The sequence below is a fragment of the Cavia porcellus genome, unplaced genomic scaffold (genome assembly GCF_034190915.1).
Source record: "Cavia porcellus strain 051 isolate PalLab524CR breed Dunkin Hartley unplaced genomic scaffold, mCavPor4.1 scaffold_7, whole genome shotgun sequence".
Taxonomy (NCBI): Eukaryota; Metazoa; Chordata; class Mammalia; order Rodentia; family Caviidae; genus Cavia; species Cavia porcellus.
The window spans coordinates 24,769,655-24,797,121 of record NW_026947490.1 but is presented as its reverse complement, the minus strand read 5'-3'; the positions used below and the strand labels follow the sequence as shown (position 1 = coordinate 24,797,121).

General features: G+C 57.0%; 1 protein-coding gene across 1 annotated transcript; it reads left to right on the top strand.

Moving 5' to 3' along the window:
• Positions 1-1,055: 1,055 nt before the first annotated feature.
• Positions 1,056-27,173, top strand: Slc8a2 (solute carrier family 8 member A2). Its single transcript, XM_063252985.1, has 10 exons — positions 1,056-1,189; positions 4,862-5,552; positions 9,953-10,617; positions 14,487-14,909; positions 18,834-18,937; positions 19,066-19,083; positions 20,927-21,051; positions 21,320-21,419; positions 24,251-24,529; positions 25,283-27,173. Exons 2-10 carry the CDS (start codon positions 4,878-4,880, stop codon positions 25,657-25,659), a joined length of 2,766 nt encoding a protein of 921 aa, XP_063109055.1. The 5' UTR covers positions 1,056-1,189; positions 4,862-4,877; the 3' UTR covers positions 25,660-27,173.
• The last annotated feature ends 294 nt before the right edge of the window (positions 27,174-27,467 follow it).

Sequence of the window (27,467 nt, the reverse complement as noted above, 5' to 3'; positions counted from 1 at the left end):
GGTCACCTGGCCACATGTCTGCCTCTCGCTGTGGAAGTCTGACTGCCCACACTGATGTGAAGATACAGCCTCCAGTTCTTGGCCCAAGATTTTGGAGAGCCAGGAGCCTACCGGTTCTTGGCCAGGCCCAGGCGTGGGAAGTGGCAGGAGCTGGAACCTGTCCCTCCTGGCAGCAGGCCCCAGGGTGCCCAGCCAGGGATGGCAGTGGGCATGGGCTGCTGGCATGAGCAGGAGCTGCCCCCAATAGCCACCTGCTCTGGATCATCTCCAAGTTCCCTCACCTGTCGTGGGTGGGTGGCCTCATGGGGGATCTGGGTGTGTCCTGATGGCTAGGTCCAGGAGCCCCCCCACCCCCCTCTCCGTGCATCTGCGTGGGCACGTCCAGGCTCGATTTGGGTATTCTGGCGCCCCTTCCACCTGCCGGGGCCGCTACAGTTTGCTTCATGACTTCTGGCCCTGTCGCCGCCTGAAGCCCTGTGGTGGCTAACACACACATCACCCTGTGCCTCAGTTTCCCCACCTGTAAAACAGTAGCCCAGGGCTGGTGTGAGGGCTGATTATGTCAACACGTGTCAGGGGCATGCTAAAGCTGTCTGTCCCTGGTGTCTGGCCCGCGGAGAGGGCTGTGTGGCCGGCAGCTGTCTCTCCCGGGTGTCCGCGGGAGCAACACCGTGTGTGAACTTGGATCTGACTCCAGCCCTGCATTCTTACCCTCCCCGCAAGCCCTTGGAGCCTGAACTATTTGTAGCGGTGTCTGCCTCTTACGGCCCTTGTATGGGTTGGAGACTCGGCCCGGGTGTGTCCGGAGGGAGGGCCGGGGATTACTGTGCACACACGCCCTGGCACACGCATACGCGCGGGCGCCTCCGCTGCTGTCCCCGGCCCTGGTGCTGAACCCGAGCCCCGGTCGGAGGCGCGAACTCCCCCCTCCCCCGCCTCGCTGCGCGCCAGGCCCCGCCCCGCGCCCGCACCGCCCCCTCCCCCGCCCCGGCTCCGCCCCCTCCTCCCGCCTGGCCCCCTCCCCGCGTTCCTCCCCCGGCTCCTCCTCCCCGCCCCCTCCCTCCCCCCTCCCGGCTCTCGCTCGCGCTCTCAGCTCCGCGGCTCTCTGCCTCGCTCCCTCTCCTCGGGCGGAGTCGCCCACCGCTGCCAGCCCCGTGCTGGGGGGACCCGTCCCAGGCCACCACCGCAGGTAAGAGACCCCCAGGGTGCGGGGTGGGTTTCAGCACCAGGTGTCGATCAGGGTGCGCTGGAGAAGCGGGTTGCTTCCCTGGCTGGCGCTCGGTGATGGGCTCGGACGCGGGGTGGGGGTGTCTACGGGGAGGGGGTGCCCCCTGAGGCTGCATGGCGGGGTGCAAGACGGGACACCCCTACCCGAGAACCCGGGGACCCCCACGTCTCGCCGCCCCCCTCTCGCGTCTGAGTCTCATCCCCGCCTCTGCACCTCTCTGGGGTTCGGGCTGGCGGTCCGGCCGCCTCTCCGGGTTCCTCTGCCTGCTCGGGTGGCTCTGTGGCTTTCCGGGCTCTGACCCCAAGCCCCCCGGTTCTCTCTGCCTGCCCCTTGCGCCATCTCTGCTATCTCTATCTCTGCCCCACTGTCTAGCCCTTCCTAAGGTTCTGTCCGTCTGTCCCTCTCTATGTCCGTCTCTCTGTCTTCCTCTGTGTCTCCTTCCTTCTCCTCCCCACCTCTCCTGGTCTCTGGGCAGCTCCCGCCCGGCTCCCCTGGCCTCTCCCTTTCCCCCAGCCGCTTAACTCTCCCACACACACCTTTGGCTCCGCCCCTGGCTCAGGGAGACCTGGCCGAGGGTCCCCACAGAGGGAGTCCCCGGAGTGCCCCAAGGGCCCCTGCTTTGCCCTCACAGCATCGCGCCCTTTTCCCAGCACAGAGCCCCTCCCTGTCGCATTGCCGGCCCTCCGCTGGCCATCTAACCTGTAGCCTTTGCCATAGAGCTTGGCTTTCCCCTTTCTCCAGTGTAACCTCTCCGTTCAACGTGGACCAGTCCTCCCCACAGTCTGACTTCCGTATCTCAGGCTGCCTGTCTGGTTCCTAACTCATTTTATCTTTGGACAACTATTGAGCCACGTTCCTGGTCTGGGCACAGCGCTAGGTCCCAAGTCAGGCCGGGCCAGTCCTGCCTACAGCCTCTCTTCCACCCCTTGAGGCCTGACAGCCTCAGACCTGTTTCCTGGGGGCAGATCACAGAGGGGTCCCCACATTCTCCGGGACTCTTGAGAACCCTCTGAGGTCCAGAGGGTAGCAGCTGCCTCCTGTGCCTCCCTGGAGGAGGTGGGCGGTGGATGGCCCAGCAGGTGGAAGCCTGGGCCTGGGCTGGAGCTGCATGGGGCTGTGTGTGTGTGTGTGTGTGTGTGTGTGTGTGTGTGTGTGTGTGTCTGTGTCTGTGTGAGTGTGCACGAGTGTGTGTGTGCCTGTGTGTCCACCACCTCCCTGGCCTTGAGCCCTGTGTGACAGATCATATTGCCCAGTACTCCAGATGGCTTAAAAGGTCACCAGGTTAGGAGTCCATCACCTTGAGTCCCCATCTCTGCCCTGCCCCAACTCAAAGCTATGTGACTTGGCCAAGTGCCTCCCAGTCTGGGCCTCAGTTTACCCATCAGTGCATGGCAGCCCCAAACACGGACGCTCTCAGCTGTGATCCCCAGGCTGGCACAGTGCAGGCTGGTATGAGAGCCTCCCCTGTGCAAGTGCAGGATTCTACTCTGCATCCCCCCATCTCCTTGGGGTCCCACACACCTGCCCATAGCAACCTGCTCTGGGCAGCATCCTGAAGAGAGCCCCAGGCCAGCCCCACCCCAAGCCTGCAGCCACCAAAGCCCAGAGAAGAAGAACTGGCGTACCCCCCCACAACCCACCCTGCCAGCCAGGCCCTGGGCAGGTCGGCTGTCTGCCCACCTGCTCCCTCTCCCGCTCAACCCCATCCTTCTGCCCCTGCTTTTGAGGCCCAGATTAGCTTCCAAGGCTGCTGGGGAGGCAGAGGCAGAGGCAGAAGCCCAGGACAGAGTGCGCTGGCTGTCCATGGTAGAAGCGGATGGTGTGCCCAGGTTTACAAATATTTATCCAGGGCCTTTCCTCCCGACCCCTCCTCCCGCCAGGCCCCAGTGAGAGGAAGCCCAGTTTTGCAGGAAAAGGCCTTGAGCCAGGCTGCTTTCTCCAGCCCCTGGGGAGGTGGCCAGCCAGCCGGAAAGCACTGCCCCCGCACAGGGACAGGTGGTTGGACTGCGGGGGGACCTCTCCTCACATGAATTCAGGCCCCTGCATTTGAGCGCCAAGGAGGAGGTTGGGAGAAGGGAGCACTTGAGGCTTTGCTTTGCTTCCTGGTGGATTTGTAATTACACCTAAGTCGTTGCTAATTAGGGGGCTGCTAATTAGATGTATCATTAGGGGCCTTGCTGAGGGGACTAATTGTGCTGTGGCCCTTTAAGAGTCACCCCTCTCCCCACCCCTGCCCCCCCCCACTCACACTCACACAAACTCCCTCCTTTTGGAGAAGTTCCTGCCAACATTCTGCCTCCCTCCCCCAGAGGAGCCTGCTCCCAGCCGTGGGCGGGCCAGACTTGGGGTAGGCTGAGGGTTAGACTCCTGGAGCAACTTTGCAGGCAGCAGTGAAGTTACTGGAAGACCCAGCAACCTTGGTGGCTCAGGGGTCCGGGAGGGAGGAGGCTTGGAAGATGACACCTGCCTCCCCATCCCTGGTCCTTTTTATAGGTGACAGAGTTACCATGACAACAGGAGGGAGGTGGGACCAGGAGCTCCTACCTAGGCCCCCTCCTGGAGAACCCAGGAGGACAGAGTTGGTGCTGGGTGACTGTGGGAGTTACTTGGGGAGGAAGGAGTGTCCACTTCAAAGGTAGGGGGACAGAGTATGACCTTGGGGACCAGGGGGTGACTCAAGCCCAGAGACAGCCAGGGAGGGCTCTGGGCAGATCCCATTTGTAAGGAGACCTAGGTGAAGAAACTGCCCGCTCAAGCCCAGGAGCAGAAGTGGGCGGAGAAACAGTAGGGGCCACCCCATGGGTGGACAGAAGCCTTGTATCCCTGCTTGTGGGGAATGGGGAAAGCCCAGATCAGACAACTAGGAAGACTGGAGTGACCCGCAGCTGCTGCCACCACAGGGAGGGGTACAGATGAGATCCTCCTGTGACCCCTGCTTAGCCCTACCCTTCACAGACAGACAGACAGAGAGACTCCCAGCACATACTGCCAATCAGATCCCAAGCAGGAGATCACTGAGGGCCAAGCTGAGACCATCAGAATTACCTAACACACTGGGGGCTCTGCTCCCCCTGCCACCCACACTTTTCTTGTGCGCCTGACTTCATTTTGTGCCTGGTTTCATTCTCCCTTCTGCTGTTGTGTCCATGAGCTTCCCTGTGTGGTCACACACTCCCCCAAAACTCCCCCCTCTTTAGTGCTGCATAATATTCCAGTGGAAGCCATTTTCACGCTGTGCCTCTTGATTTTGAGGCTGATCTCCATCAGGGCCCTGTTAAAGTCGGCACTGTTAATAAAGGAAGCTGACGAGATGGGTCCCATGGGTGTTTTCCATACCTGCCGGAGGAAGTAAGCCTAGTTCTTCTGGGTCTGTTCCTAGGAATGGAATTGCTGAATAACAGGATGTGTGACCCTGCCAGGACTTCCCAACTTATGTTCCTACCTGCTTCACACTAGAGGACAGCCCTTCTGTTCCTTGCTGTCCCGTGTCCCTTTCTCTGGGACTGTGAGTCTTCTTTAGCCTCCTGTGTTGGTCCTTAGCTCCACCCACTCCCTGTCGCCCAGAGGGCTAGGACTTGGTGTGATGGGGCAGGGCAGGCTCCTATTACCCTCCCCTCTCCTTCTCCTCCCTAGGACCCCGTCACCTCCCATGGCTGCCTTGGCCTTGCTGGGGGCCACACTCCTGCTGGGGGCTCCCCCATGTTCTGGGACAGCCACTCCGACCCCTTCCCTGCCGCCTCCCCCGGCCAATGACAGCGACGCCAACACAGGGGGCTGCCAGGGCTCCTACCGCTGCCAACCCGGGGTGCTGCTGCCTGTGTGGGAGCCGGACGACCCATCGCTGGGCGACAAGGCCGCACGTGCTGTGGTGTACTTCGTGGCCATGGTCTACATGTTCCTGGGCGTGTCCATCATCGCTGACCGCTTCATGGCATCCATCGAGGTCATCACATCCAAGGAGAAGGAGATCACCATCACCAAGGCCAACGGCGAGACCAGTGTGGGCACCGTGCGCATCTGGAACGAGACCGTGTCCAACCTCACGCTTATGGCCCTGGGCTCCTCTGCGCCTGAGATCCTGCTGTCTGTCATCGAGGTCTGTGGCCACAACTTCCAGGCGGGCGAGCTGGGCCCGGGCACCATCGTGGGCAGCGCCGCCTTCAACATGTTCGTGGTCATCGCCGTTTGTGTCTACGTCATCCCCGCTGGCGAGAGCCGCAAGATCAAGCACCTGAGGGTCTTCTTTGTCACCGCCTCTTGGAGTATCTTTGCCTACGTCTGGCTTTATCTCATCCTGGCTGTGTTTTCCCCAGGCGTGGTCCAGGTGAGCTGGGAGGCACCTTTTGGGTGCTTGTGCAAAGTCCAGAGGGCCATCGATCTCTGTAGATGAGAGTGGATGCTCACATCTAAGAGGGCTACCAGGAGTGGTTGTGCAGGTCACACACTGCACAAGGGGATTGGATCAGAGAGGGCAAAGTGGGGCTGGAGACCCGTTGGTGCTTGCAAACCCTGCCTGTGGAAGGTGCAAGAAGCACCTGGGGACAGACAAGAGGGTGTTACGCTGTACTCATGCAGAGGGGGGCTTTTTAACACTCACAAGGGCCGCCTGTGTTTAACAGCACCCCTGGGATCTGTGTAGTGCCTACAGGAGTGATCACATATTTACCTGTATTTGATGGCTTTTGCATAATTTATTTCTATCCTTGCAATAAGACATCCCCACTTGCATAATTCATGTGGTATTAGCATAAACCAGCCCCATGTTTTCTGACAGTGCTAATTGGTTGGTTAACTTGGTACAATTTACATAATACATCCTCGGGCTCCCACAGATGCGTGGCCACATCTGCATTCTTCAGCTCTGTGGTTGCCAGCTATGTGGCGGTGGCTTGCATAATTCATTCATTATTCATCCTGGGTTTCTGGTGTCGAGATAATTTATGCCGCTGCGGTGTAATTTATACTCCCATCCAATCCAACGTAGATATAAACTGTGTCCATTTTGCATAATTTATTCCAACAGCAAGACAGCCTTTAGACCACAGCTGATGGCTTACACCTTTATTCCCAGGATCCTTTGCCTCTCCCTCGGCTTTACCTGGATCCCTACACCAGTCTTTCCTGGGAGACACTGCTTCATGTATTCCCCACAGCTCCTCGCTGCAACTTACATTTGCATAATTTATTTATGGGCCTGGCCTAATCCCACACATGCATAATTGATCTGCAGCACCCTGGCTTCATTGACACTGTGTGTAATCTGTTCTCAGCTGCAGAGTTTTCAGTGTATCGCTGCTTCCCGGAAAGGCTCTAACACTACAGATAAAAAAGTGCTTTGCAGGTGATGTGTAAGGCAGGACTGTGGCCAGGGAAGAGAGGTCGAGGCCCAGGAGATGGGGGTGGGTCAGGCAGGGAGAAAGTTATACCACTGACTCAAGACTGGGAGGCTGAGTTTTTGGCTGCCATGGCAAAAAGTACAGAAGAGGCATTGTGTGGTTTTGGGGTGTCTTGACATAGGTTTCTAAAACCTGTGACAAGGATCTACACCAAAACTGTGCAAAAAGAAGTGTTAATCCCATGAATGAGAGGCTGGGTGGGGCAGGGAAGGAGTTGTTTCCCCTGAGAAGGAGCAGCTGAGACCCAGAGGACAAGTGACCACATGGGGTCCCCCCAGCAGTACCATGGGGAACCAGAATTCCAGGACATTTTCCTTAGGGACCTGGGAGTGGGAGGCCTCTGGATGGCCTCCTCGATTGCTGTGTGACTTCAGGCAAAGCCCACACCCACTCTGGGCCAAACCAAGAAAGGGTTTAGGATAAACTCCCAGGCCCTGGCTCTGCATACCCAAGGACCCCTTTGGACAACAAATGTTTCCCTCTGTCCCCTTCATTCTGCTCCTAGGACCGTAAGGGAATAGGAGCCTGAAGCCAGGGGCCTGGGCCAAATCCCATCTCTGCTGCTCCCTAGCTATGTAACCCTGGGCTTCACCGTCCCCACCTATAGAATGGGGGTCACTATGGTTGTCATGAGGGTCAACAGGATGACCCCGTGCAGGGTGAGGAACCAATGCCTGGAACCAAGAACACGGCTGTGCTTCCTGTGAGCTCTGCCCAACCTCCCAGCCATGACGCAGCCATGTGACTGTTCTTGGAACCAGGGGCCCTCGTGCCAACTCACACTCGTATTGAAGAAGCTGAGTGTGTGAGAAGGAAAAATCCTAACTGGATAAAGGCGGTCTAGGCAGCAAGCGGGATGGTAGCACAGGGTTAGGGTTAGCAATGTGTGCATCTGGCCTATGGGAAGCCATGCAGCGAGACTGTGGATATACAGACGCAGGCGGGGTTCAGGACTCATAAACAGGGTTTTGCAGACACAGTTGTCCAGCAGGGAGTCCTTCCTTTTTCCTTTTTTTTTTTTTTTTTTTTTTTTTGTATGTGTGTGTGTGTTTTGAGACAGGGTCTTGCTATGTAGTTCAGGCTGGCCTTGAACCCACTATGTAGCCAGGGCTGGCCTCAGACTTTCAGCAGTGCTCCTGCTTCAGCCTCCCAGGTCCTAGGATGACGGGCGTGCACCACCACACCACACACAAAACAAGAAATGTTTTATTTCTCTTTTTTGTTTTCTTTTTCTTTTTTCCTGCAGGACTGTAGATTGAGTCCCCGGCCTTTACACTGGGCCACATCCTCAGCCCCCACCTCAGTCTAGCTAAAGCACTACGTTGCCCAGGCAGGGCTTAAATTTACCATCCTCCTGGCTCAGATCACAGGCTTGTGCCTCCACGCACGGCTTATCAGGGGAACATTCTGCAGGGAGGCGGGACATGGGACAATTCTGTCTTGTGTGGGGCTGTCCTAAGGATCACCGGGTGTCACCAGCCACTAATGGCCAGGAGACACCACCTCCCCACTCTGAGGACAAATCAGTAGCACCCTGCATTTCAGCACCCCCACCCAACGAGGACCTCAGGGAGCCCCAGTCCTCTGGGCTGGGCAGGACAGCTCCAGCCAGCTGGGACCACTGTTTCTTTACCTGCAGGGAGAAAATTCTGGCCAGGAGGTGGAGGGTTTCATCTGATCAAGAGTGCTCTCTGCCGTACACGGGGTTGGTTAAGGGCTCACCTTACAGCGGGTGCTGGAAATTCCACCTCCCATCACAAACTGGCCCGGTGGCTTTGCAGGGCTCTGCGAGTTCCAAGTCTTGACTTTGCTCAGAGCTGTCAGTAAACACAGTGACCATGGATATGGTGATTGGATCTTCAAAGATAATTTTCCCTACCAGGCCTGTGTACAAGGAACTTCCGGGGCCTTGTGCCCAAATACTCTTCAGTCTTCTGTTCTTTATCTTCAGAGATAAAGATAGCATTCAGTCTGCACAAGGTGAGCAGGGAGTCTTGGTGGATGGCTCCTGGCCACAGACGGGTGACTCTGAAAACTCAGATAGCCTAAGACAGTTGGACTTGTGGTAATCATGATGATCCTGTTCATGTCACCTCTTTCTTTCTTTCCTTTCTTCTTCTTCTTCTTCTTCTTCTTCTTCTTCTTCTTCTTCTTCTTCTTCTTTTTCTTCTTCTTCTTCTTTTTCATCTTCATCTTCATCTTCTGTCTCAATACGTAGTTCAGCCTGGCCTCAAACTCACTGTATATAGCCCAGGCTGGCCTCAAAATGGAGGGGATCCTCCTGCCTCAGCCTCACAAATGCCGGGATTATAGGCATGCACCACCTCACCCGCCATTGTTAGAGTCACAGTCCAGCCCCTAAGTACCACGTAAATCAAAGGAGGGAGACTAGCCAGGGATTTAGCTCAGCGGCATAAGGGCTTGCCTGCCAAGCGTGAGGTCATGAGTTTGATCCCTGGGACCAAAAAAAAAAAAAAAAAAAAAAGGAAGGAAAGTCTGGCAAGGCCGTAGACACTGGTGGCTGCGAGTTGGAGGGAATTTTGGTGAGCAGAGAAGGCCTCTGAGGAAGGACGGAGAGAGCTGGGCAGGAAGAGACACAAGCTCTGCATCCTGAGATGGCCTGGGGCTACAGGGTAGGGACCTTTGTCACTTGCTGAGTACGTCTGAGTTCCTGGCCCCGGGAGGTGTGGTTCTCAGTGTGTAAAAGGTGGGTGGAGGTATGGTGCCACACGGTTGTAATCCCAGTACTTTGGGAGGCTGAGGCAGGAGAAGGATTGCAGGTTCCAGCTCAAGCTGAGCAATTCAGTGACATAGCAAGTCCCTGTCTCAAAATCCAAAAATAGGGCTGTGAGTGTAGCTTAGTGCAGAAGGCAGCCCTGGGTTCAATCCCCATTCCTGCCCTCCCAACACACACACACACACACACACACACTCTCTCAGCTCTGTCTGAAGAGACACACACTCATTAAGAAAGCGAACGACTTTGAAGACTTACAGGGAGGGAGACGAATGTCTTCAAAAAGAGTTTTAAAAAAGGACACGAAGATGCAGAGAGAAAGAGGATTAGGAATGGTCAAAAGCGCCAAGTGAGACAGTGCGCCACACACGGTGATGCGGAGAGGCGGAGATGAACAGACAGAAAAGAGGAGGGCGGCTGAGCGATGCACAGGGACGAAAGGAGCGGTGGCTGGATGGTGACCGAGGCAGAAAGGGCCACAGTGAGCGGGTCAACGGGGCCCCAGGCGGCCGCGGGGGGGGGGGGGGGGCAGGGCGGGCCGGAGCGCGCGCCCCCTGGCGGCCGGAGGCTGACGCGCGCCCCGGCCCGCAGGTGTGGGAGGCGCTGCTGACGCTCGTCTTCTTCCCGGTGTGCGTGGTGTTCGCCTGGATGGCCGACAAGCGGCTGCTCTTCTACAAGTACGTGTACAAGCGCTACCGCACCGACCCGCGCAGCGGCATCATCATCGGCGCCGAGGGCGACCCGCCCAAGAGCATCGAGCTGGACGGCACCTTCGTGGGCGCCGAGGCGCCGGGCGAGCTGGGCGCGCTGGGCCCGGGCCCCGCCGAGGCGCGCGAGCTGGACGCCAGCCGCCGCGAGGTCATCCAGATCCTCAAGGACCTCAAGCAGAAGCACCCGGACAAGGACCTGGAGCAGCTGGTGGGCATCGCCAACTACTATGCGCTGCTGCACCAGCAGAAGAGCCGCGCCTTCTACCGCATCCAGGCCACGCGGCTGATGACCGGCGCCGGCAACGTGCTGCGGCGCCACGCGGCGGACGCGTCGCGCAGGGCGGCGCCGCCAGAGGGCGCCGGCGAGGACGAGGACGACGGCGCCAGCCGCATCTTCTTCGAGCCCAGCCTGTACCACTGCCTGGAGAACTGCGGCTCCGTGCTGCTGTCCGTCACCTGCCAGGGCGGCGAGGGCAACAGTACCTTCTACGTGGACTACCGCACGGAGGACGGCTCGGCCAAGGCGGGCTCCGACTACGAGTACAGGTGGGTGCCCCGCGCCGCCGTTCATTCGCAATGTCCACCCCCCAAGACCCGAGCTGGAACGCAGGCCTTCGCCCTGAGCTACGCTCCTGAGCCACTTACGTTACTTATTTTGAGATAGTTTGTACAAGCTGGCTCAAAGTGGGGATCCTCCTGCCTCAGCCTCCCGAATGCTGGGATTGCAGGCGTGCACCACCGCGCCCAGCTAACTCTTCATTTTATATTTTCATTTAGAGTCTCATCATATTGATAACTTGCCCAGGCAGGGCTTGAACTCCTGCCTCAGTCTCCCAGGGTGCTGGATGACAAGTGTGTTTTGAAACAGGTCTCACTAAGTCACCAATTTGCCCAGGCTGGGCTCCTGCAGACATGGGGGGTGGCACCACACCCGCCCATCCAGCCTTGCTTGAGCACCTACTGTGTGCCTACCGCTTCTCTGGGTGCCTCCCTGTGGGTTTGCTCACAGCAAGAGGGGATCTTTCCCCGAGGGGAGCAATAGCCGAGTCATCTCTGTTGCTTCCGGTCAGGGCCTTCTCGGCAGCCCTGGCCTGGTCCATGTCCCCATGGCCCCTCAGCAATGCCCGGATCCCTCTCCTGCTGTCGAGTGGCAGCCCCTGTCCTGTCACACACTTCCGGTCCCACCTCAGACAAGACCTCTCTCCATTGCTTGGGTATCTATGGCTTCAGCCCTCTGCCTTAGTCTGTCCAGCAGCCTTCCCCCCTGAGGTGCCCCTGCCATCACCGGCACCTCAGCCCCACGCCTCCTTGTGGAACAAGCTGCATTCCCTTGTACTGGGATTGTGGTTCTACCATCTCATCCGCATTCAAGCTGTGGCATCACTTATCAAGGAGCCAAGACCAGCACTGGAAGGAAGAAGAGACAGGCTATTGCTGAAGCTCAGCCTTAACTTCTGTTCCTAGGGCAACTCTACCTCAATCCAGGCAGTTAAGGTTGCTAAGTACAGTTGCTGAGGTTGTGCACTGCACAAAGGTACCACATTTGAGGTCCCTGTCTGTGTATTGCTTCCTTGAAATTAGACTCAAGTCATCCCCTTTTGGCAGGAACCCCTGGAAGGGATACTGTGTCCTCCTGGGGATAGCATATCAGGTGTGCTCATCTCCAAAAATTCCTGGCTCATGGAAATAGGTGCCTAGGAGGAAAGTACTTTTCTCATTTGTACTAGGATAGCCCTGTGGCTCTCAGTTTCTCCAAATTAAACACAGGCTCTGGGGCCCCCAAACGGGAATTCTGAAAGTCAAGCCCTAGGGCCCTAATGCACCGAGCAGTTCTTGAACTTTGGGATTCTGGGACATTTTGCAGTTGTAACCCTCACAAAGCCAGTCCCCCATCCCATGGTTCTAAGAGCTCCAGTTTTGGAACAGGAACCCTATAGATCGAGCCTTCTGTGACCTGCTGCCAGGCCCGTCCCCACCCCCGCCCAGCTTTTTATTTTTAAAAGCCTCACAGCCACAGAGGGGCTGCAGGGACAGGTGGCCCAACTCTGATTAGAAGCATCAGCTGTTCACACCCTGTCCTGTGTTTTCACTGTCTGTTGTTTGGTTTTGGGTACTGAGGATTGAAGTTGGGTCTTTGCACTCAGCTGCATCCCCAGCCTTTTTTGTGTTCTAAATCAGAGTCTTGCTAAGTTGCTTAAATTTATGATCCTCCTGCTTCAGCCTCCCAGAGTGCTGGGATTTCAGGCATGTGCCACCGTGCCCCACTTTCACATTTTTAACATAATAAAAGCATATTGGCATGCCTGTAATTCCAGCACTGTAGGAGGCTGAGGCAGGAAGATTGCAGAAAGTTTGAGGCCAGCCTGGACTACATAGTGAGATCCCGTTTCAATAATAAATAAATAAAGAATTTTAATAATGTGGCCCTCAATGAAGTGAGTCACAGGCCCCCCCAAACACTTGCACATGTGGCCTGAGAATGACAAGGCCCTGCGGGGACACAGCAATGACATACAGGCACCAAAGCACTCCATAGAGGTCATGTGGTCTACAGCCCATCTGTGTCCCCGCCTCTGTGGCTTCCTACAGCCTTGCACCTCCCTCCCTTCCTGCAAGACCCAGGACCACACGCTGTTACATTTGGTTGTCCCATCTCCTTGGTCACCTTCTGTTGTGACACCCCTCGGCCTTCCTGTGACCCTTGTGTCCTGAGCTTTTGAAAGTGAAGAGCAGTTCCCCTGGGTGCCAGTCTGTCGGATGTCCCCTCACCCCCAAAAGTACTTTCTCAGTGCAGTCCTGGCAGGGACCCTCCATGGAAGGGGTGCTGTGCCCTCCCGCATGCACACAGGGAGGTGAGAGCTGTCAGCCTGCCCATGACAGCGGTACCAGGTTAACCGTGTGCTACACTTGGAGCTCAGTCTTTGGTACAGGCAATGCTGAATCGCTGCATCCTGCTGCCCTTGAAGTTGCCTTGAGGGGCACAGTGGCACACATCTGCAATCCGGGACTCTAGGAGGCTGAGGCAGGGGGTGGATGGCAAGTTTGAACCCAGCCTGGATAACTTAGAGATCTAGTGAGAAGTGAGGCCATGTCTCAAAATGAAAAAAAGGGCTGGGGATGTAGCTCAGTGCAAGGGCCCCAGTGCAAACTGTACCCCTAGTATCACATACACCAAAGTAGTTTCTAACATTGGGGGTTGTTGGGGGGGTGTGGTACTGGGGATTGAACCCAGGGCCTTCCCCGAGCTGCAGCCCAGCCCTTTTTTTCATGAGACAGGACCTCCCCAAATCACTAAGCTGCCCCAGCTGGGCTCAAAGTTTTGATCCTCCTGCCTCAGCCTCCTGAAATACTGGCATTACAGGTGTGCCTCTTCCCGCCAGTCGAGGCTTTAGGTTCCAAACTTCCAGCATTAACGTGCGAGTGTCACTTGCTCACTGTCACTGTCACTTGTCTTCACACAAGGCCAGGAAGCCGGGGCTGTGGTCAGGTGCTCAAGAAGGCACAGGGCCTCACATGCAGACTGTGAGACGGGAAATGATGGAGTCTGCAGAGTCTGTGACACCTCCGAGGTCCCCTCAGCATGTCACCCTAATTCTGTGCCACTGGACAGCCTCTAGGTGTTAGGGAGACCCTAGGCTGGCACTCCTCCCTCTTCTGCTCCAGTGCCTCCCATGGCTCCCACCTCCTCAGAGTAAGGTCCTGTGGACTCTCATTGAGGCCCTGTCTCGCTGTCCCCTCTGTCCCTTTGCTGCTGCTGTGCCCACGAACACACTGACCCAGCTCCTGCCCGGTGGATGGGCACTGCTTCCCCTCACAGGTCAGCTCCTGCTGGGATCCGCTTGGGCCTCCCTTGTCTCAAAGACCGCCCCTGACCTAGTGTCACTTGCCATGTCCTGGACACTTACACCCATGCCTGCAGGACAGCCGGTGGTTAGTGTTTGTTGAATGAGTGAATGAACAAACTATAATTAAACCATTAAATGTGTCACTATTAGTTACATGATACAGCTCTCCAGTGAGGCTATGGGCCCCAAGAGGAAAGGAACTTGATCATCACTGGGTCCCCAGCATCCTTCAGTTTAGAGCCCATGTGCTTGGTGAGTGTTTGTTGAATGAATGAATGAATGCCCATGTAGAGTGCAGGCTTTCTCCGAGGGCACCTGGGAGCACAGAAGGGTTTTTATCAGTGACAAGAGCAGTTCCAAGGTCTCGGCTACAGAAGGTGGCCTGGGCGCCAGATTACACACACACCTAGAATGACTGAGAAATGCACTGGAAAGCCAGGTGTTTCTGAACTAGACTGCAGGCACAGACGCCAGTGCATGCTTGGGCCTCTGCCGAGCAGCCTGCCCACTGGCGCCAGTCCCCCTTCTGCCCCGCACCGGCCTGATGCCCTCTCTTCTCGCCTTCCCCAGCGAGGGGACGCTGGTGTTCAAGCCGGGCGAGACACAGAAGGAGCTGCGCATCGGCATCATCGACGACGACATCTTCGAGGAGGACGAGCACTTCTTCGTGCGGCTGCTCAACCTGCGCGTGGGCGACGCACAGGGCATGTTCGAGCCCGACGGCGGCGGGCGGCCCAAGGGGCGGTTGGTGGCGCCGCACCTGGCCACCGTCACCATCCTGGACGACGACCACGCGGGCATCTTCTCCTTCCAGGACCGCCTGCTGCACGTGAGCGAGTGCATGGGCACCGTGGACGTACGCGTCGTGCGCAGCTCGGGCGCGCGCGGCACCGTGCGCCTCCCGTACCGCACGGTGGACGGCACGGCCCGCGGCGGCGGCGTGCACTACGAGGACGCGTGCGGCGAGCTGGAGTTCGGCGACGACGAGACCATGTGAGCGGTCTGCGCACCCGCAGCGGGGCGGAGCTGTGGGCGGCTCCCTGGGGTGGGCGGGGCCAGGCTATTGACTGGGAGAAGGGGACTGTGGGGATAGAAGTGGGCGGGGCCAAGGAGGTCCTGTGAGGGCGCTTGAATGGGAGGGGCGTGGCTGTGAAATGGGTGGGGCCAAGGTGGGCTGTACTTGAGTAATACGGTGATGGGAAGCTTGAATGGGAGGAGGGCGGGGCCTGGGGCTGTCTAGACAGGGCTGGCCCAGGGATGGGTATGGCCACAATGGGCCAAGCCTGAGAAACGGAGCTTGCAAGGGAGAGGGGACGCGGGCCTTGTAAATGGGAAGGGCCTGGAAGCTGTGGAGACAAGGAGCGCCCAGGAGTGGGCGTGGCCAGGGTGGGCCAAGCCGGAGAAACCGGGCTTGACTAGGAGAAGAGCGGGGCGTGGGGGCGCTGGGATCCCGAATCAGAGGCAAGGCTAGGTTGAGAGGAGTCAGACCAGTGACAAGAAAGGCCTGGGTGGAAAAAAAAAAAAAGGCCTGGGTAGACAGGCAAGGAGGGAGCAGAGAGAAGATGGGCTCGGGGTTGAGGAGAGTGAGGTGTAGCCCTAAATACAGCCTCAGATAGCTGGAGGAGTTGGCGTGCAGCCCGAGGAGGGGGACCCCGGGGCCAGCAGGGCAGGTGGGGCCGCCTGCGAAAGTGGAGGGGGCAGGCCTGGAGGCGATGGATGCTGCCTGGCAGAGCCGCAGAAATAGACCTGGGCTGCTGAATAAGGGGCGCTAGGGTGGGCAGGCCCGGAGAGTGGGAGGCCAGGATAGGCAGGACCTAAAGAAGACCCTGGGTACCCCGGGAGATCGTGGGAAGGTGGTGGAGGCTAGGGGAAAGACGGTGCAGAGCGTGGGGGCACCAGGGGACGGAGGGGCTGGGTCTGGGGTCAGGGTGGGCGGATGCACAGATGCACGGGTGCAGATGCGCACAGGTGGATGCACAGACGCCGCTTCCCCGGGTGCAGCAGCCTCGAAGCCTCGCTCCCCCACCGTCTGCCCGGATGCTGGTGACGCCTCCTGCTTGCTTGCCCGCTGCCTGCCGCCCCCGCACGGCCGTCTGCTCCCTTCTCCCGCCGCCCACGCGCCTCCCACCTTCGGCCCCGCGCGCCCCTCCCTGCTACGTGCCCACACCGGGCGCACTCTGTCTCTCCCGCGCCGCTTCTCCGTCTCGCCCTTGGTCTCTGCCGCTCTGGTTCCCAGGCGGTCTCTCCCGGGGTCTCTGGATTTTATTCTCTGCCTGCCTGCCCTCAGTGCTTAACGCTCCCACTCCCGTTATATTTCTGCCCTGGACTTCGCTTACACCTCCATTTCTGTCCCTACCTTGGTTCCTGTTTTAGGGTTACTGAGAACTGGAGGGGAACCATCCTAGCCCCTCCACTGGCACCCCAGGTCTTTCCTGGGGTCCAACTCACTTCCCTCGGCCGGCGCAGCCTCAAGACGCCGTCGTCCCCCACCCCACGAGGCCTCCCGGGGCTGGGACATCCTCCGCCCCGCCCCCGCCCAGCTCCCAGCTGTGGCTGAGGAGACGGAGAACAGGAGGCTAATTAACGTCTAGGGAAACACATCCTTCCTGGAACCGGCGAGCAGGCGCTAATTACAAGCGCTTTGAAGCAGCCCAGCCTAAGGGGAGGCCCGGGCAGGATCAACACAGAGATGAGTAGAGAGAGACAGGCAGACAGACAGATCGACAGAGAGGAGAGAGCCAGACGGTGAGGATGGGAGACAGCGTAACAAGGACAAGCAGAGATAGAGCCGAAAAGAGCGAGAGACCCAGGATGCTTACTTAAGACACAGGGGGAGTCTCTAGGAAGGGAGCAACGGGGAGGAGGCCCCAGGAAGTTCTTCCCTCCTCTGGCTCCAGTCTGCCTTGCTGTTCCCTGCCTGCTGGGTTTCTCCTCCTGGGTCTCCCAGGCGATGCGCCTGTCAGGTGCTCTATCAGCGAGCGAGTGCGCGGCGGGGCCGTATGCGTCCCCATGCCATCACGTCACTGTGCCAGCAGCTGCCCGAGGTGTCTGTGACGAGGGAAACCCTGGCTCTGCGAGGTTTCAGCACCGAGGACAGCGCCGGTCCTCCCGGCAGTGGGGGCGCCGCCCAGGAGGGTAGGGGCTTGGCACCCCACATCCTGTGCGACCCTTCCTTACATGGTTGTCGTCGTTAGAATGTCGAGATGCCACTGTGAATGACATCCTCGTGTGGACTGTGATCATTGCGGCGATTTCACTCTGTGGGTGCTGAGGGGCTGAGATATAGGGCAGAACAGATAAAGAAGGGCAGAGAGGAGAGGAGAGACTGACGCAGAGAGGGTGGGAGACAGAGAGAGGTGCAGGCCCAGGAAGCTGAGAAAAGCAGAGAGGGACAGGAAGATGCAAATAGAGACCAAGATGCAGGCTGAGGCACTGAAGGGAATAAGCAGACCCTGAGACGCAAGGAAGGAGAGTGGCCACGATGGATGTTATCGGGTGGCCTGTGGGCTGGCGATCCCCACGGCTACGGTGGGGATGTTGTGCTAACAGGCATCTGGGCTGTGCAAGGGATTTTTTTTTTTTTTTGTCCTTGTGATTTGCCACTGCATAGGGAATGGCTGCGGGCGTGTGGTGTGGGCGGTGTGGCTGGCTGCGCTTCCTCTCCCGCTGACTGCGTGGGCTGGTGTTTGTGTTGCTGGGTTCTAGGGCCAAGCCTCGTGGGGCTACGTGACTTCTACAGCTGAAAGAGTTGCTAGTGGCAGAGTTATGGGTGTCTGGGCGTGGGGTCTTTGCCCTCGCAGGCTGTGTGCCCGATGGGATAGGGAATGTCTGGCTGTTCCCTGACACACCCTGGTTGCCATGGGAGCAGAGATGCTGGGAAAAGTCTTCCCAGTGTGGTCAGACTGGAGGGCAGGAAAGAGAGGATTGTCTCTGTTGATGGATTTGAGTTGACAAAATATTTAGGGAGGGCACACTAAGCCCCAGACTCCATTCAGGGTATGGGACATACTGCAAAGAATGTCACTGAACTTATCTGGTGGAGTTTACATTTTAAAGTGAAGATGTAAGTGGCAAATAATAAAATAACTAAGTGTAGGGGCTGGGGATTTAGCTCAACGGCATAAACACCTGCCTTGCAAGCAGGCAGTCGTGAGTTCGATCCCCGGTATCGATAAAAAGGAAAAAGACAAAAAAAAAAAAAAAAAAAAAAACCTAAGTGTATTACATGGCACATTAGAAGGGGGAGTGAAAAAAAGAAAGAAAAAAAAACAAGCAGGGTAGGGGAGCTAGGAATGGGGTGCTGATGAGGGGCAATGGATTTCAGCACTCAGGAAGGGGATGGAAGCGGACCTCATGGAGAAGGTGAAGAGTGGACAGAGAATGGGCCGAGGAAGTGAGTCCAAGGAGGAGTGGTTAGAGAGAGGTCACAGCCACAGCCAGTGCAGAGGCCCTGGGGCACAAGCAGCCCTGCTGTGCTGAGAAGAGAGCGGAACAGGGCTTCTGCGCCCAGGGGCTGGGGACTGTCCTCAGATGTGAGCTTTTATTCCGAGTGAAATGGGAGCCGCCCACGTGTCTGGAGCAGGGCAGGGAGCAGTCCAACCCAGCCGCTATGGGGCACTTCAGCGGTGGGTGGTGAGGCTGCAGCGAGGTTGGGAAGAGATGGGAAGTGGCAGTGGCCGGCTGGCTGGACTAGGGGTTTCACAGGTAGAGACATCAGGTCCTGCAGCTTCCGAGAGCTCGGACTGGCTCCCTGTCATAACCCTCCCTTCCTCCTCGAGGTGTCTGGGTCTGTTCTGACAAGCAGGGGCAGCAGCAGAGCCCTCGTGCGGGTGCTGGTGAGGACCCCATGTGACGGTGGGGCTGGGGCCTGCCCAGGCTCTGGAGGGCTTCACACCACACCTCCGCCTCCCCGCCCAGGAAAACTCTGCAGGTGAAGATCGTGGATGACGAGGAGTACGAGAAAAAGGATAACTTCTTCATCGAGCTGGGCCAGCCCCAGTGGCTTAAGCGAGGGATTTCAGGTGAGGTGGGAGAAAAAGGGCCCAGGGTTGGGGGGCCCTGGGGCTGAGCGGCGGACACCTGAACTGCTCTTGCTGGCTCGCTCGCAGGGAAGTGATCTCACTGTGCTCCTGTCTCTGTCTCTCCCCAGCTCTGCTACTCAATCAAGGTGAGTAGGGTCACAGGGGGAGGAGCCCCTGGAGGGGCGTTGGGGAAGGCAGAGTGCCAAGGTGGGGTGTGAGGCAGGTTGGAGGTGAGGTGGAGGTAGACTTGGGGTGGGGCAAGGGCTCTGCCTGCCCTAGAGGGGGTGCACTGTGAGTTGGGGTCATAGTTAGGGTTGTGGAGGTAAAGAATGTGTTGTGGCCAAGGCTGGGGGAAGTGAGTGCCACAGAATCAAACCTGGGTTTGTGGGGTATCAGAGGGAATTGGGGTTGGGTGCGATCTGGACTATGGTAGGGTTGGGATTTGAGATCAGTGTTCCCTTGGGTTAAGGTAGACATGGTTTCCTGGGACCATGGTGAGATCAAAGCAGAATTTGGACCCAGTTTCTGTCAAAGATGAAGCTAGAGTTTGGCATTACAGATTTTTAGGGGACTGGGTTAGAGATTAGAATGGCCAGGGATTTAGCTCAGTGGCTCAATGCCTACCTGGCAAGCATGAAGTCCTGAGTTCAATTCCTGGTACCAAAAAAAAAAAAATTGATTAGATTGTTATGGAGACACGTTGCTTTGGAGCTAAGACCAGCAGTAGAACTCATGGTTAGGGTTAGCATTAGACTGTGTTCATTAGGATAAGTGATTCAAGCTGTTGTAACTCATCGGTCTGTAAGTCCACAGAGCTTAATACATCAAAAGTTGTTTCTTGCTCAGTTTTCTGAGTGTTCCCTGTTGTTGGGTAGCTTTCCTCTGCTTTCCAGTGTGGCTCCATGGTGCCATGGAGCTTTGGCACTGTTGCTGGACCCCCTGCTTCCATCTGACAAACAGGGCAAGGATGTCTGGAGGAACACATGGGAGGTTTTTGAGGACCAACTGCCCATCCCTTCTGCTCTCACTCTATTGGCTGTCACTCAATCACATGGCTGAGTCCAGCTGCAAGGATGGCTGGGAAATGTAGTTCAGCTGTTTCCCCAGGAGGGATAGGAAAGAGGTCTGGGTGAACAGGTAGCCTGCTCTGCCATACCATCAAGCTCTTTGTTAACAGTGATACTTGGGTTGGGAATTGAAACTGAGGTTTTGGGTCGTGTATGACTGCAGAGAGGTCTGGAGTTGGAGTTTGGAACTGGGCTTGGGGTTACTGAGGAGCTAGATCATGGGTGTTAGAATTGGGGTGGGAATTTAGGGTTAGGATTAACAGTTGAAATTTGGAGTCAGGGTAGTGATGAAGTTAGGGCCACAGGTAGAATCAGGCTTGAAGTTGGGCACTAAAGCTGGGTTTGGGCTTAAAAAGCCAAAATCTTTTGTGGAGAAATGTGATCTTAGGGCAAAGATGTAGGTTGGGGTTCAAGATTTGTGCCCAAATTGGGGACCCCCCACTCTTCTGACCACCTCAGACACACTTTAGGGTCTCTCCAGAGCTTGGATGTAGAGACCAAGAGTCCTCCCCCAAGGATGGTGATGATGATGTCAGTGTTGGTGACAATAACAAGAAAGTGACATTTACTGAATATTTATGTGTGCCAGGCCCTGTGCTAAGCACTTCATACAAATTAGATTACTTAACTCTCACATTATTGTATGAGGTAAGAATTATTGTGCCCATCTTACAGATATGAAAACTGAGGCACAGAGAGGCTGACACACTGCCCGAGGTCACAGAGCCTTCCCCGTGTGAATCCAGGCCCCACAACTAAGCTTCAAGGGGCTAAGGAGAGGGTTGTCAGATGGAGCTGGGAGGGGTCACCCAGGAGGCTTCCTAGAGGACAGACAGGTTTTTATTTAAGCGACAGGTAGGAAAAGCATCGCAGGCCCAGTGTGTAGGCTTCCTTGGAGTCTAACCCCGCCCTCGTGCTGCAGGGGATGGGGACAGGAAACTGACGGCTGAGGAGGAGGAGGCTCGCAGGATAGCAGAGATGGGCAAGCCGGTTCTTGGGGAGAACTGCCGGCTGGAGGTCATCATCGAGGAGTCCTATGACTTCAAGGTGACTCGCTGGTGCCTAGGCATGTCCTTGGGGAGGGGCCGGAAAGTTGGGGGCCCCAAAGACCTCAGGCGCTGCCGACCTGAGGCCCAGGCCTCGGTCCATCGCCGGCGTCAGCACCACGGACAGCGCACGCCCTCCCTGTCCCTTGTTTGAGCTGCCGGCCGGCGCAAGCGCCCTGCATGGGACGCGAGCGCCCAACCCCGTGCCCCACCCAGAGCCTCCCTGGGTGCTGATGGGCTGTGACCGCGTCTTGTCCGCTCTCCCCCAGAACACGGTGGACAAACTCATCAAGAAAACGAACTTGGCCTTGGTAATTGGAACCCATTCGTGGAGGGAGCAATTTCTAGAAGCAGTGACCGTGAGTGCAGGTAAGTGGAGAGGGAGGGAGGAGAAGGGAGGAGGGCGGGGGACAGAGGCAGAACCGGGTGTAGGGGCGCGCCTGAAATCCCAGCATTCCAGGAGGCTGAGGCAGGAGGATCAAAAGGCTGAGCCCAGCGTGGGCAACTTGGTGATTATCAATCCCTGTCTCCGAGTAAAAAAGGGCTGAGGGTGCAACTCAGTGCAGAAGCCCTGGGTTCAATCAAAAGAGAACAGAAAGACAAAGGGAAAGATAGAGGGGAGAGACAGACACAGAGGGGCATACAGGACACCAGAGGCAGGACAGAGACAGCGCGAATATTCCTGCACACTGACTGACAAGGGACAGTGAGCCACAGAGGCGGGGACACAGACACGAGGAGGCCCTGACAGGTGGAGGCAGAGACGGAGGAGAGGGTATTGCAGGCCTCGGTCTTGGCTTTTGGTTGAGGGGTCCCGGCTTGGGTTTTCTCCAGGCATCAGGCAGGGGTGAGTGGGGTGAGAACGGGAATGACTCGGCCTCCCCAGACAGAGCTGGGCTCCTCTGTTACCATGGAGACAGTCACTAGAGCACCCGGCTTGTCTCCCACCTGCACGGTCCGCACCCTGCTCAGCCTCCTACGGACCTACAGCGCCCCCGTGTGGCCAGAGGTACAATGACCCTTGAAACCGCAGTTTTGATCTTTGAGACCAACTCTGGTTCCTTGTGATACAGATTGGAGAAACTGAATCTCCAAGGCAGAGGAAGGATGGACCCAAAATCCCACAGGGAGTCCAGGAAGAGACCAATGCTAGAGCTCAGGGAATCTGTATGTCACACAGCGACTTTCCTTCATGGAGGCCCCAGCTGGGGGGACAAACTGGGGGGACACCCCGCCTTGGGGTGGGAGAGAAGCAGCTGGAGATGGCAGAGCTTTGGGGCCTTCTCAAGCTGGGTGGCATCGCCCCTGGGAGTCACAACATATTTCTGAGTGATTCTCTGGGCCCAGTTCTGTTCCGGGACATTGGCGGGGACATAGAAGTGACTGAGACAACACTGGCCCTGTCCTGTGGTATAGGCAGGTATGTTACAGCACAGCAGCAAACTGGGCTGGGCTGGGGGACCCCACAGCGATCCCAGACGGGGGTGCCTGACTCAACCTGAGTGTGGATGCAGGCACTTTGTGGGAGGGTGTCCAGAGAGGTACAGGATGAGGCCGGAGGTCAGTTTGGGTTGCGAGTAGTTGGGAGCCAGTGCAGCACTTGGAGTGGGACAGAGAAAAGCCCCCAGTGAGGTAGTGGCAGGTCCCCAGAGAGCTCAGTCTCCCTGCTTTGACCTGGGCCCAATCATTGTGAATTCATCAGAGATGAGTTCAGAGCAGACAACAGAAAACTGCAAGTGACCCAAACACACTGAAGTTTCTTTTTCTCATGGAAAAATCTGTAGTAATGAGTTGGTGTAGTGGCTCAGTAGTGTCATTAAAAGCTGCCTCTCTAGCCGGGCGTGGTGGCTCATGCCTGTAATCCCAGCACTCAGGAGGCTGAGGTGGGAGGATCATTGCTAGTTCAAGACCAGCCTGAGCTACAAAGTGAGCTCAAGGCCAGCCTGAACTGCATGGTGAGACCCTGTCTCAAAAAAGACAAAAAAAGCTGCCTCTCTTCTTCATTTTGCCTTCCCACTCTCAGCTTTTGTCCTTGTGGTTGCAAAGTGGCTGCTATAGTTCCTGATGTCAAGTCCACATTCCAAGTATAAGGAAGGGGCAGTGCCTGCTGGGCTGAAGTCCCCAACTTTAGCTGTTAACTTCATTTACTTGATGTTGAAGGGGATACATGATCTGAGTCCCTGAATCCATCAGCCTCTCCCTGCCTCTATGCCACAGCTGTCCTCCGCTCACTGACACCCTGGGATTTCTCGGAGAGAGCACATCAAGGAGCACCTCAGATGGACTTGGGAAGTGGGTCTGTGATCTGGTGGCTGTCTTGGCATTTTATCCCTGGCTGCTCCGTGTGACTGGTCAGGGCCTGGGATTCTTATCAGTGTCCATGACGTGACACTGGGCACTCACCTGCATGCTGCTTCTCATGCCCCACCCTATGTGTATCAGCTTAGGCAAGATGGCCAGGGCATTTCATTTGTGCTTTCCCATGGCACAACTCCCTCCAGGGCAAAAGCAGGCTGAACTGAGCCACACCAGGGAACACTGTGCTATACAAAGTGCAGAAGTCACAGCCCTGTTCAGTGCCACAGTAGGGAAGCTACAGCCTCCACCACCAGCTGTTTAAGTCTCACTGCCAGCCTGAGTGATGTGGCCACTGTTGCAAGGCACTGTGGGAAAGCGTATATTTAGCACTGAAGCCTGCAAAGAATTCTGGGAAAGTGACTAATTTTTAGCTGGGTTTATATTTCTCTCTTGTGCAAGACATCCTGGGAAAGCAAATATATTGGGCTGAGTGTGGCCACAGTTGGCAGCAGCGAATCTGAGAAATGACTCTTTATAGCTATGGATATGGCTTTCAGTGGCAATAAAGGCTTCTGGGAAAAGAAATAGTTTTAGTTAGGGAAACAACCATCCCTAACAGCCAGAGGTTCTGAGAAGCTGATATTGTTAGCAAGTCACCTATGGCCTCCTCCGAATTCAAGGGATTCTGGGGAAGTCTTTTTACCTGGCCTATACACTTTGCCAACTGCAAGGGATTCTGGGAAAGTAAGTATTTATAGCTGCTGACATGGTCACACCTAGGGGCAAAGAACTCTGGGAAAACAGTTTTGTGGGACTCCCTGTCTGGAAATGAAATAAAGCGGGGCCTCTGTAGCTGAGGAAGGAAGCATGAGTTTGTGCTCCGCTGGGTCGTGTTCCCACAGGGGACGAGGAGGAGGAGGAGGACGGGTCCCGGGAAGAGCGGCTGCCATCGTGCTTTGACTACGTGATGCACTTCCTGACGGTGTTCTGGAAGGTGCTGTTTGCCTGTGTGCCCCCCACTGAGTACTGCCACGGCTGGGCCTGCTTTGGGGTCTGCATCCTGGTCATCGGCCTGCTCACTGCCCTCATTGGGGACCTCGCCTCCCACTTTGGATGCACTGTGGGCCTCAAGGACTCTGTCAATGCCGTCGTCTTCGTGGCCCTGGGCACCTCCATACCGGGTAACTCCCCAAAGCCTGCTTCTTGGATCAGGACTCAGGGAAGGGGCAGCATTGAGAAAGGGTCGCTGAGAAACACGTTGAGATGCATAAAAGCTAGGAGGGGACAACTGAAATGAATCCTGCCAGAGACCAAGTGGGTGGAATGTCCCAAAGCGATGAAGTGGGAGGGACGGTAGAAGCCAGGTGTGCGGCAGGACATGATGGCCCTCACCTGTAATTGCAGCTCATGAGAGGCTGAGGCAGGACGATGGCGGGTTCTAGTTCTGCCTGGGCAGCTTAGTGAGAGCCTGGCTCAAAGGGGACGGGGGATTGTAGTTCAGTGTGAAGGCCCTGGGTTGCGTGTCCAGAGCCACAAGGAGAAAAAACAGAGGGAGCCAGCTGAGTGCAATCAAGAAAGAGGTGGGGGTCCCAGAGATACCAGGCAGAGGGGTGGATGAAAGTGAGACAGTGCCCCAAGAAAGAAACTGCGACTCATGGAGCCATACTAGTCTGCTTGAAAGAGGCACTAGCGGGGCACAGAGGGGCAGGCCCATAAAACCCACAACTGGAGAAGCTGAGGCAAGAGGATTGCTGAGAGTTTGAGGCCAGCCCAGGCTACAAAGTTCAAACCAGCCTCTCAAGTATGCAGCAAGACCCAGACCCCCCCTGGCCCCCCAACAGTGCTGGAGGTGGAGCGCACGCTAGGCAGACCCACCCGAGTTAGGAACACTAGTCACCGCCGAGCTTTGACGGTGATGTGCCATGTCCCCACAGACACATTCGCCAGCAAGGTGGCGGCGCTGCAGGACCAGTGCGCGGACGCGTCCATTGGCAACGTGACGGGCTCCAACGCGGTGAATGTGTTCCTGGGCCTGGGGGTGGCCTGGTCGGTGGCCGCCGTGTACTGGGCGGTGCAGGGCCGCCCGTTCGAGGTGCGCACCGGCACGCTGGCCTTCTCGGTCACTCTGTTCACCGTCTTCGCCTTCGTGGGCATCGCGGTGCTGCTCTACCGGCGCCGGCCGCACATCGGCGGGGAGCTGGGCGGCCCGCGCGGACCCAAGCTCGCCACCACCGCGCTCTTCCTGGGCCTCTGGTTCCTCTACATCCTCTTTGCCAGCCTCGAGGCATACTGCCACATCCGTGGCTTCTAGGCGCCACGCGGACTCAGCCTCGCCGGGACACAGCTCCAGGACTGGCCGCCGCCTCCTGAGACCCGGCCCGCCCTTCCCGGAGCCTTCGCCCCGAGCTCCGCCCCCAGGCTCTCAGCCCTGCCCCCTGTTCCTCGCTCCTGGAGAAAGATCCACCTCCAGACTTCTCCCCATCCTCCGGAACACAATTTCTCTCTCCCCGGACATCCAGAAGTCTCCCTTCTCCTGGTGACATCCCAGGGCCTCTGGAGTCACCTTCCCCGGGGACCCTAGACCCCCAGGACGCACAGATCTCGGTCCTTCCTCCACCCTGAGGGAGCTCCGCCCGCGCCCGGGGGGAGGGGGACGCACATCTCTCTCCTGCTGTTTGCACTCCAGATGGGGGGACCGAGGCTCGGAGGAATCGGGGATCCGTCCCGAAGCTCGCTGGAGGAGGCACGTTTGGCACCTGCAACTTCTCACATTCCAGCGCCCCAATTGCCCTCCACTACCTCTGCGTGCCCGCGCCTGGAGGGAGGGGTTGCGTGCGCGCGTGTGTACATAGTGTGCGCGGGGAGGGGACGCGGGTGGGTGCATGTCGTGGGAAAGGGTGACAGACTTTGCTTTGGAGAGAGGGCAGTAGACTCCCTCAACCTTGCCGGGAGTCTCCCCGGACAGCCTCGGAGGTTCATTTCGCCCTCAGTGCCAGCCAGTCCGGGCAGGACCCTCGAGGAGCAGCCCGAGGGTCCCCGAGGACTAACACTACAAGCCAGCAAATGCTGCCACATCTCTGCCTGTCGGGGGGGCGGGCGGGCCTGGGTCTGGGGAGCATTTTAAACTTTGGAGGCCGCCGTCTACCTGGTAGGCCGTCTGCATTTTCTTACTGTTGATGTTTCCTGCCTAAAGGACACACTTGGGGAGCGGGGAGTGCTCGTACTCCTTGTCACCCAAGGATGACCCTTGCCATCCCCATAACCACCTGCTTCTTATGGGTTTTTTTTGTTGTTGTTGTTATTGTTGTTTTGCATTCTATTGTCCAGTTGTGCATCCACTCGGGCACCCGGCCTCGTTACCACGCCCCTTCTCCCCAGCCATCCGCATCAGCCACCGTCTCTGTGATTTCTGTAAAAGTTGCCATAAAACTTTGAAATTCTGCCTGAAAAAGTCTTCCCGCGGGAAGTGGGGGTTTCAGGAAAGGAAGGCTGACGAAGTCATCTGACTCAGATTTGGGCGACTGCGAAACAAACCGGATTAATCTGTGTATTTAGGGGCTGGGGGTTTAGCTCAGCGGCGTAAGCGCCTGCCTTGCAAGCAGGCAGTCGTGAGTTCAATCCCCGGTACCAATAAAAAGGAAAAAGACAAAAAAAAAAAAAATCTGTGTATTTAAAGTGTCCCTTGGAGGGCACGCCCACTTGAATCAAGGGCTCCATTGGCCAGCCTCTCCTGCAGCCGGGCTCCGTTGGCCACGCCCCCATCGATCAGCGCAAACCGTGTCTTTTCTGGGGCATTTTGGGAATAAAACGAACCGGAAAGAGTCAGGGTCGGTCGAGTTTCCTAAATACAGCAGGAGCCTACTCTGAACCCTGAAGCTGGACGAGGTGCATGGGGGCAGCGCTCGCGTGCAGAAGCGCGAGCTCGACCCTGCAACCTAACGAGCTCACGGCTTTTGCAGAATTCTGCGAGAACTTAACAGAAGCTCAGGAGTGGGTTAGGAGTGGAGAGTGCGTAGAAAGATCGACTCTTAAGAGACCATACCAGCCATGCTAAGGAGTTTGTCATTTATTTAAAAACAAAGTGAAGAGTTTGAATGGGATGATGGGGGCGTGGGTAAA

What these genes read in the sequence shown, in the direction of transcription:
- Slc8a2 (XM_063252985.1), top strand. Translation starts at nt 4,878, where the DNA reads ATGGCTGCCTTGGCCTTGCTGGGGGCCACACTCCTGCTGGGGGCTCCC. An exon ending in AGGAGTCCTATGACTTCAAG is followed by an intron (nt 21,052 to 21,319) that starts GTGACTCGCTGG and finishes GCTCTCCCCCAG; the next exon opens with AACACGGTGGACAAACTCAT. An exon ending in CCTGGGCACCTCCATACCGG is followed by an intron (nt 24,530 to 25,282) that starts GTAACTCCCCAA and finishes ATGTCCCCACAG; the next exon opens with ACACATTCGCCAGCAAGGTG.